This window comes from Prenolepis imparis, unplaced genomic scaffold (genome assembly GCF_030444845.1).
Source record: "Prenolepis imparis isolate NDT839.2.m4 unplaced genomic scaffold, iyPreImpa1.0 SCAF_30, whole genome shotgun sequence".
In the NCBI taxonomy this organism is placed as follows: Eukaryota; Metazoa; Arthropoda; class Insecta; order Hymenoptera; family Formicidae; genus Prenolepis; species Prenolepis imparis.
The window spans coordinates 314,628-325,000 of NW_028141188.1; the positions used below are offsets into that span (position 1 = coordinate 314,628).

The 10,373-nt window shown below is 31.8% G+C and overlaps 2 protein-coding genes and 1 long non-coding RNA gene across 3 annotated transcripts in view; all 3 read left to right on the forward strand.

Moving 5' to 3' along the window:
* Positions 1–755: 755 nt before the first annotated feature.
* LOC145946941 (uncharacterized) lies at positions 756–5,019 on the forward strand. Its single transcript, XM_083056696.1, has 6 exons — positions 756–1,929; positions 2,209–3,114; positions 3,229–3,663; positions 3,781–4,549; positions 4,598–4,728; positions 4,925–5,019. The coding sequence occupies exons 1-6, from the start codon at positions 756–758 to the stop codon at positions 5,017–5,019; spliced, it is 3,510 nt and encodes a 1,169-aa protein (XP_082912822.1).
* LOC145946931 (uncharacterized) lies at positions 4,335–6,344 on the forward strand. The gene is made up of 2 exons (XM_083056686.1): positions 4,335–4,688; positions 4,795–6,344. Exon 2 carries the CDS (start codon positions 5,067–5,069, stop codon positions 6,066–6,068), a length of 1,002 nt encoding a protein of 333 aa, XP_082912812.1. The 5' UTR covers positions 4,335–4,688; positions 4,795–5,066; the 3' UTR covers positions 6,069–6,344.
* Positions 6,345–10,106: 3,762 nt separating this feature from the next.
* LOC145946933 (uncharacterized) overlaps positions 10,107–10,373 on the forward strand; it is a 941-nt gene continuing 674 nt past the window's right edge. The window contains exon 1 of the long non-coding RNA XR_014427095.1: positions 10,107–10,207. This is a non-coding gene — a long non-coding RNA (uncharacterized LOC145946933). The remainder of the gene's footprint in view (positions 10,208–10,373) is intronic.

The window sequence follows — 10,373 nt, forward strand, 5'->3', positions numbered from 1 at the left end:
GTGATCATCCAAATTCTATCTTTGCCTTATGGTGATTAATATATCTTTGCCTTATGGTGATTTATATCTTTATCAAACAAATTCTATCTTTGCCTTATGGTGATTAATATATCTTTGCCTTATGGTGATTTATATCTTTATCAAACAAATTCTATCTTTGCCTTATGGTGATTAATATATCTTTGCCTTATGGTGATTTATATCTTTATCAAATTAATTCTATCTTTGCCTTATGGTGATTTATATTTTTATCAATCTAATCTTATCAAAGCTGATTAATATTTTCTCTGCCTTAAAAGGTGATAACTGAAAACTATAAAACTCTTATTCATATTTTGCCTTACGGTGATATTATCCATAATCATTTTTATCTTGCCTTACGGTGATATCATTTAATTCATATTTTAATTATATTTCCTAATTTCTTTAGAGACGCAGGAATTCTTTACAGATATATATATATATATATATATATATATATATTTCCTGGTTCCTGTTTTGAATCCTATAAATATTCTGGTTCCTGTTTCTAAGATGAAGACAACTCCTATATAACCTGTACTACATTCAGTCCTGTACATAATATGAAATAACGTCGTAAAACAAGGAAGGATTATACATAGCAAGAATATAGAAAGAATTAATATTAATCTTGGAATAAGAGTTAAGAAGTTACGTTCGGTACGTACAAAAATTACATTTTATTGTTATCGAACATTTTTTGGTCCTTCGAGCCGGATCCCAAGCTTTTCAAGATGTCTAATATAGAAGCAAAGATCGCTTTACAAAAAAGTCGATTTAATCTAATACAAGATGCAGCGGATTTTGATATCGTAGAAATTTCACGTTTAAATCGTCAATTAATTAATACACGTTTGGATTTACTTGATCAGAATTGGTCTAAATTTCAAGTAGAACATGAAAATTTATATCTTGAGATACTTTCTGAGAATAATGATCAATCATATATTAAAGAACACGTGTATGAACGTTGTCAAGCGTTTTATGTATATTCTCGTGCTAAATTACTTACATATCGAGATGATTTAGAAACGGTAGATCGGCAATCTCGACCTACTCATTCGGAACATGTAGCATCATCTACCTCACAATTACCTCGTAGTGCATTGCCTCGTATAAAATTACCAAGCTTTTCAGGAGATTATCAATCATGGAGATCATTCCATGATTTATTTGTTTCTTTGATTCACGATAATGAAGATTTATCAAACGTTGAGAAGATGCATTATTTGAAGACATGTGTAACTGGTGAAGCGGCTCGGTTAATGTATAATTTGCCTATTTCTGATGAAAATTTTACTGTTGCATGGGATATATTAGTTTCAAGATATGAGAATAAACGATTTTTGATTACTACTCAATTGGATAGAATTACAAATTTAAAGCCGCTTAAAACAAAATGCGCTCAAGGTCTCAGAACTCTTTTGACAACCATATCAGAAGTTATTGGTGCTTTACGTGCTTTGAACTGTGAAGTAGATCATTGGGATCCATTATTATTACATCAGCTCGTAAGAATACTTGATCCTGAAACTCGAGAAGCATGGGAGGTTAAACTTGGTTCAACCTCTTCATATCCGACTTACTTACAATTTGAAGAATTTCTTATTGGGAGGACACGAGCTTTAGAGAATCTTAATTTACATAATAATACTTTTTCTTCTGGATCACATAAGGATAAGGATCATTCCTCTTTTGGAAAGTCTCGTACAAAAATAGCTGCTCATGTAGCTACATCATCTAATCAAAATTCTTTTACTAATTCTTTCATTTGCCCGCTATGTGGATCTTCACATTTTTTAGCAAAGTGCGATCAATATCATTCGAAAACTCAGCAACAACGAAGGGATATTATTATGAAGCATCGACGATGTTTTAATTGTCTTGGCCCACATGTAGCAAGCAAATGTAATTCTTTAAAAAGATGTCTCAAATGTGGAAAGAAGCATTATACTTCAATTCATGACATCAACGTGTCTTCATCAAAACATTTTGGTGAAAAATCATCTAAGATAGATAATGCTCAATCTACTCAATCTAAAGAAAATCCTCAGTCACAACCTTCAATAGAATGACAAAACAAATTATGTGCTCATCAATCTGGACAAGCAAATTCTTTACCAAAATTTACGTTATTAGCTACGAGTAGAGCCATATTACATAAAAATAAAGATGTAAATTTTGCAGTACGTTTATTAATAGATCAAGGATCAGAATTATCTTTTATTTCAGAAAATTTAGTAAATCATGCACAACTAAAACGCAGTTCAGCTTCAATACCACTTCTTGGAGTCGGTGGTACATATTCCGGTCACACTAAAGGAAGTGTTACAATAAAATTACAGTCCATCTATGATCCAACTTATAATTGTACAATCGAAGCCTACGTGTTACCTCGTCTAACAACTAAATTACCGCCTTTTAACGCGTCTTGTCATACTTGGTCTCATATTGCTGGACTTCAACTTGCAGATCCTGATTTTTTTTGTTCTGGTCATATTCATATCATTTTAGGTTCAGATAATTATGGCTCGGTAATTCTGCCAGGATTAATACGAGGGGATTTGTCAACGCCTATTGCTCAGCAAACTATTTTCGGATGGGTTCTTTCAGGACCAATATCAGAAAATGATTTATCTAATTCAGCAAGAACGTATCATTGTACTTTGGATCATGATTTACAAGATCTTATTGCTAGATTTTGGAATCAAGAGGAACTACCTACTACAACGGAATCTAAATTAAGTGAGGAAGAAGAAGAGTGTGAACGACATTTTTTGTCTACTCATACAAGAGATGCTACTGGAAGATATGTTGTACGTCTTCCTCTAAAATCAAATCCTTCACTTCTGGGTGATTCAAAACAAAAGGCACTATGTTGTCTCAATAGATTATTTCAACGATTTACTTTAAATCCCAAGTTTCAAGAACTCTATGTTGATTTCATAGAAGAATACAAAACATTGGGTCATATGATGTTAGCTGATATTTCCGGAAATAATAATTCTCCTATACACTATTTACCACACCATGGAGTTCTTCGAGAAAGCAGTCGTACCACAAAATTAAGAGTTGTTTTTAATGGGTCTAGCCGTACAAACAGTGGTTATTCTCTTAATGATCTGCTTCACGCAGGCGCAAAACTTCAGACAGATATTTCAGATATTCTTATATGGATTCGTACACATCGATTTCTTTTTTCTACAGATATAGTTAAAATGTTTCGACAAATTGCTCTTAATCCTGACGATTGGGATTTACAAAGGATATTGTGGCGAGGTTCTGAAAATCAACTGGTAGCTTTTAGACTCACAACTGTAACTTATGGACTTGTCTGTGCTCCGTTTCTTGCATTACGAGCATTACAACAATTAGTAACCGACGAAGGTCATCATTTTCCTAAGGCTGTTATTCCTTTGACAAAGGGAAGATATGTTGATGATATCTTTGGAGGAGCGGATTCAATTTCGGAAGTTAAAGAGATTGTCAATCAACTTATTCAATTATGTGCAGCAGGTGGATTTCCTTTACAAAAATGGAGTAGTAATTGTAGAGAGATTCTGCCAATGTCGATGTCGGGTGAAGAATGTGAAGAATCGTCATCTGCTGTGGAAATTGAATCTACACTTTGCAAGATATTAGGTCTTATTTGGAGACCCGACTCGGACACGTTTCATTTTTCAGCTTTACCAACATCTACTACAAAATATACTAAAAGAATAATTTCTTCTGAAATCGCAAAATTATATGATCCATTAGGACTTATCGCACCTATTCTCATAACAGCCAAAATCTTTCTTCAAGAACTCTGGTTAAGAAAGATTGAATGGGATGAACCTCTTTCTCAAGACATGCAATATCGTTGGGAGAATTTTAGAAAACAACTTCAGCATCTAGATCAATTAGCAATTCCTAGATGGTTTGGTTATGTTCATTCCAGTACTTCTGTTGAAATTCATGGATTTTCAGATGCATCAGAATTAGCCATGGCAGCTGTGATTTATATAAGAATTTCCAGTAACGATGGTAAAATATCTACTCAACTGATTTGTTCCAAGACAAAGGTTGCACCAATTAAACGGCTTACGATTCCACGTCTTGAACTTGTTGCGGCTTTGTTATTAGCGCGATTAACTGTACATACTTTAAAAGCACTAGCACTTTCTGACGTATCGGTGTTTTGTTGGTCTGATTCATCTGTAACTCTTTCTTGGATTTCGGCTCATCCAACCAAATGGAAAGATTTTGTTCGTAATCGTGTATCTACTATACAAGAATTATTACCTTATGGATCTTGGCATTTTCCTGGGAAAGAAAATCCTGCGGATTGTGCATCTCGTGGTTTAAGGCCAGATCAATTAATTAAATTTGATCTATGGTGGAAAGGACCAAATTGGCTTTCTGAGTCTCCATCATCTTGGCCTTCTTTCAAGTGTAAAGAGTTACCGGAAACTGGTTTGGAAGAACGATCCAGACAAGTCATGATTGCTGTCACCCATCAACCTTTATACTGGGAATTGTTGGATAAGTACTCTTCACTCATGAAATTATTACGAATTACTTCTATTTGTCGCAGATTTATTCGTTGTCTCCGTAGAGAATCACAATCAACACTGATTAAACATCCCATAACACCCATGGAAATCGAGAAGAGTCGTAATTTTTGGGTACGAATTGTACAACAAGCATGGTTTTCGAACGAGATTCGTATAATTTCTAATAGAGAGCATTTGCCTAAATCCAACCCTTTGATTCGCCTTACACCTTTTATAGACCATGAAGGATTACTTCGTGTTGGAGGTCGTCTCCATAATGCACAGATAGAGTCTGACACAAAACATCCACTTATTATACCAAGAAGATCTTCGTTAAGTACTTTGATTATTGATGATGCTCACAAAAGGACGCTACATGGAGGTACTCAAGTTACTCTCGGTTTTTTACGAAGTTCATATTGGATTATCGGTGGAAGAGCACCTGTACGTTCTTACATCCTAAGATGTGGAAGGTGTGCACGGTATCGCGGAATTCGAGCGAAACAGCTCATGGGTCAATTACCATCATCACGTGTGACTCCAGCAAGACCTTTTTATAACACAGGTTTAGATTATGCTGGTCCCGTGATAATGAAGACTTGGAGAGGGCGAGCGGCAAAAACTTATAAAGGCTATTTAGCTATATTTGTTTGTCTCACAACATCAGCAATACATATAGAAGTAGTTACGGATTATACCACTGATGCATTTATAGCTGCCTATAAACGGTTTACTGGTAGAAGAGGTATATGTGCTACGCTACAAAGTGATTGTGGAACAAACTTTGTTGGAGCTGATGCAACTTTAAGACGTTTTTTCAAGTCATCTTCTAATGAATTACGTGACCTTGCCTATCTTCTCGCTAAAGATAACACTGAATGGAAATTCAATCCTCCATCAACCCCTCATTTTGGAGGAAAGTGGGAAGCAGCTGTAAAATCTATTAAATTTCATTTACAACGAATTTTAAAGGATACTATATTAACGTATGAAGAAATGACAACGATAACTGTACAAATAGAAGCAGTGTTAAATTCAAGGCCATTATGTCCTTTATCAGATGATGCATCTGACTATTCACCCCTGACTCCAGGACATTTTCTTATTGGAGAAGCACCAACTACATTACCGGAACCGAGTCTATTAACTGAAAAGACATCTTTGCTTTCACGCTGGCAATTACTTAAACAGAAAGTAGATCACTTTTGGTCAAGATGGTCTATAGAGTGTTTACAAAGGTATCAAGCCATTTCTAAATGGTATCACCCTTCGAATGAAATAAAGGAAGGATCCTTAGTATTAATTACGGATGAGCGTTACCCGCCAGGAAAGTGGCCCCTCGCAAGAGTCATACATTTACATCCAGGACCAGACGGTTTAACCAGAGTTGTTACAGTGAAAACTGCAAACTCTATTTACAAGAGACCTATAACAAAATTATGTATTATCCCAACTGATCCTGAAATTCATTCAACAAATCTATTGTTGAATGCGGGCGGAGAAAATGTATAGGAAAGTCTATTCGAATCTTTCATAGAGTGCCGTGAGAAAAGAAAAAGATCTGGTTGCTATGCAGCTGTTTATCGTGGTTCGTTTTTTATGTTTGAATCGACACGATGCGCATCGTACGGAAATATCAAGATCATCAGAGATACATCGAAATATATTTGGTTAATTACATATATCTGGTTAGGAAGGTCGACTTTGTCCAATTGGGGACATCATGTAAGTACATATCATGATAGTCGATACCTTCCATCAAGCCAATTATTTGAGGCTAGCCATAAGGTGATCATCCAAATTCTATCTTTGCCTTATGGTGATTAATATATCTTTGCCTTATGGTGATTTATATCTTTATCAAACAAATTCTATCTTTGCCTTATGGTGATTAATATATCTTTGCCTTATGGTGATTTGTATCTTTATCAAACAAATTCTATCTTTGCCTTATGGTGATTAATATATCTTTGCCTTATGGTGATTTATATCTTTATCAAATTAATTCTATCTTTGCCTTATGGTGATTTATATTTTTATCAATCTAATCTTATCAAAGCTGATTAATATTTTCTCTGCCTTAAAAGGTGATAACTGAAAACTATAAAACTCTTATTCATATTTTGCCTTACGGTGATATTATCCATAATCATTTTTATCTTGCCTTACGGTGATATCATTTAATTCATATTTTAATTATATTTCCTAATTTCTTTAGAGACGCAGGAATTCTTTACAGATATATATATATATATATATATATTTCCTGGTTCCTGTTTTGAATCCTATAAATATTCTGGTTCCTGTTTCTAAGATGAAGACAACTCCTATATAACCTGTACTACATTCAGTCCTGTACATAATATGAAATAACGTCGTAAAACAAGGAAGGATTATACATAGCAAGAATATAGAAAGAATTAATATTAATCTTGGAATAAGAGTTAAGAAGTTACGTTCGGTACGTACAAAAATTACATTTTATTGTTATCGAACAGTGTATTTGTGCAATATATGTATATATATATTTTATATATTTTTATATATGTATATCTTATATATCTTTATGTATCTTTATATTGCACAAATATATTATTTTTATAGGATTTACTTATATTTTGTATTTTCACAAATATTGCGTACTTTTAGTATAATGGAAAGTTGGGTCAAACCGGGTACCTCTATTTCTTCGTGATAAGTATTGTCATTTGTGGCCAATTCGTGTTATTAATTATAAATTGACGCCATTATTTTTCTGAAATGAACGGTGTTCACGTATACACAATACTTCTTTTTTGAGAGAAGTTTAAAGATTTCGAAACAAAAAAGATCGATATCGGAGCAACAATCAAGTCGTCGTGGACTTTTTCTATACAAAACATCTATTATAGTGTAGATCGCATTAGTTTACATTATTTCTTTTACTTTGGAATATACAGCCGCCGTGTTTATTATTTTCTTCGTGTTGGGGCAAAACCGGCTATCTACGTGTGGCGCAAAATCGGGTACAAAAAATATGAGATTAAAAGATTAAATAATGAAAATAGCAAGAAGATATTTTATCTTTAGAAGAAAAAAAAGATGTTGCCCGTATCTTTTGCAATAATTTGTACTCAACATCAAAGACTAGATACAGTGCATTACATGCCAAGGGTAAGTTCACGAGTTTTGCAGTTATGCAGAGCAAGAAATTTGTTTCTTTTTGTAATTTTTGTTTATAGAATACACACAGAGAATTATTTCTTAGAATTTACTATGAAAATCATGGTAATCGTGGGACAATATGGTGTGAAATAAATTTTAAAAATATATTTGATTAATTTTACCATACTTTTAGTAAATTCTACTATACTTTTAGTAAAATTAATCAAACATATTTTATATTTTATTGTGATAAATATTATTATTTTTTATTGTGATAAATATTAATGAGAGAAATTCTTTTAAAATTCTTTCCATACCATACCATATACGTCCCGCACGATTACTATGATTTTCAGGGTAAATTCCAAAAGAAAATTCTCTATGTGCGTTTTTGTATTGTATTATGATTTAAATAAGTCAAGATTTTGTAATTACACGGTGATTTACACGCTTTTAAATGAGTACCCGGTTTTACCCTATCGGTAGGGCAAAACCGGGTATCTTGACAACTTCGAAAAATCTTGTTGTCCTTGTAAGCAAACATTTTTTTTCAGCAACTAGCCTTATTTTCTCATAGTTTAAGGTTTCCCAGATAGCACAAGTGATCTTTTTGAATTCGAAAAGGATACACTTTTCCTAATTCTTTAAGAATTCACGTAATCTGTTCGAAATGAGTTCAAAAAGAATTCAATATTCAAATTCGTTATGAATTCACATAATTTAGTCAAAATGAGTTTAAAAAGAATTTAAAATTCAAATTCGTTATGAATTCACATAATTTAGTCGAAATTAGTTTAAAAAGTATTCAAAATTCACATTCGTTATGAATTCACATAATTTAATCGAAATGAATTCCTGGAGAGCACGTAACACTGAACTTTTTTAAATTAATCTTCCTGACAAAGCGAAACAATGTTTTATAAGATATCTTTTGACTTTAATAAAGAAAGAAACAAAAAATATCTCTTCGTCATTTTTGATATCTTTTTGTAAAGCATAAAAAGACAAATATATTAAAATCAATTAAAATCGCAGTTATATATTTTATATATATATTTATGTTAAATCTCAAAACTCAATAATATATATATATTAATGAAAAAATAAAAATTGATTTTTCGTGTGCTTATTAATTTTCCCGCTCATATAGTCTCTGTTATTAATGGTTAAGTAGCCATCTTTGATTCCTTTCAAGCTGCGTATGTTGCGAGATGACAAATGGTATAAGCCAGAGAACCGCAGCTAAAATCCAGGTAATCTCTTCTTTTTAATATTTAATTACATAAAATCTTACATACAAAAAGTCAAAAAAATAATTGTGTGTATTTTGTAATATATATTTTCGTTCATATTAGTGTATTTTTCATAAAATCGATGTATTTTTAAGTTTGAGGTTATATTCGAATATTTAAGCTAAAATATCTTTTATAATTATTATACGAACATTACCTATAAAAGAAAAATGTTATTAAAAAAATGTTATTAAAATAAGCTAATAGTTTTCTATACACTTCTATGCAGCGGTATAAAACGCATGTGTAAAATATATATGATTATCTCAATAACACTTTGATTCGCGTAGATACACGGTGCTACAATTTAACAAAATTTTAACAATATATTGCAGCATTATTCCCATACAGCACAAAAAATTGAAATAACGTTATTGTTGATACGTTGCAATGTTGAATATTGAAAAATTAATATTTTTGCAACGTTGAATCTATGTTGCATCTTCTACATTGATTCTTTTATATTGATACAACGTTGAATCTATGTTGCATCTTCTACATTGATTCCTTTATATTGGTACAACGTTGAATCTATGGCCGGTATTCACAGTCGGTTCTTATATTTAAGATCGTCTTAAGATCTCGTTCAACCATTCAAATAGCTGCATAGCATCTCTTGATTGGTTGAACGAGGTCTTAAGATGATCTTAAATATAAGAACCGACTGTGAATACTGCCATAGATTCAACGTTGTACCAATATAAATCAATGTAGAAGATGCAACATAGATTCAACGTTGCAAAAATATTAATATTTCAATATTCAACATTGCAACGTATCAACAATAATGTTATTTCAATTTTTTGTGCTGTATGGGAATAATGCTGCAATATATTGTTAAAATTTTGTTAAATTGTAGCACTGTGTATCTTAATACGAATCAGACAGTTGAGATAATTATATATATTTTACACATGCGTTTTATACTGCTGCATAGAAGTGTAATTTTTTTGAATATTGTATGTTATAGAAAACTAGCTTAATAAATTAATTTTTTTTACAATGTTCATGTATGTATAACAATAATATTCTATCATATGTTTTGTCATATATGTCTGCATTACTAAAAGCTTCTGAATATTTTTCTGTTGCAGATATCTGCTTATCCATGTGTATCAATACGTAGTGTGTCACTCTGTAATATACTTGAAATGTTCATTTGTGTTAATCAATATATAATTATACATATCTGCTACAAGAGGACAACACAGTAAGGTAATTTTATATTTATATATATATATATATATAAAATAAAATAAAACATTCTTATAATTGAAGTTCTATTTATTTGTAATGAAAATATAATTCATATTAAAATTTCAATTGGTAAATGCACATTCAATCATATGTTTTGTCATATATGTCTGCATTACTATAAGCT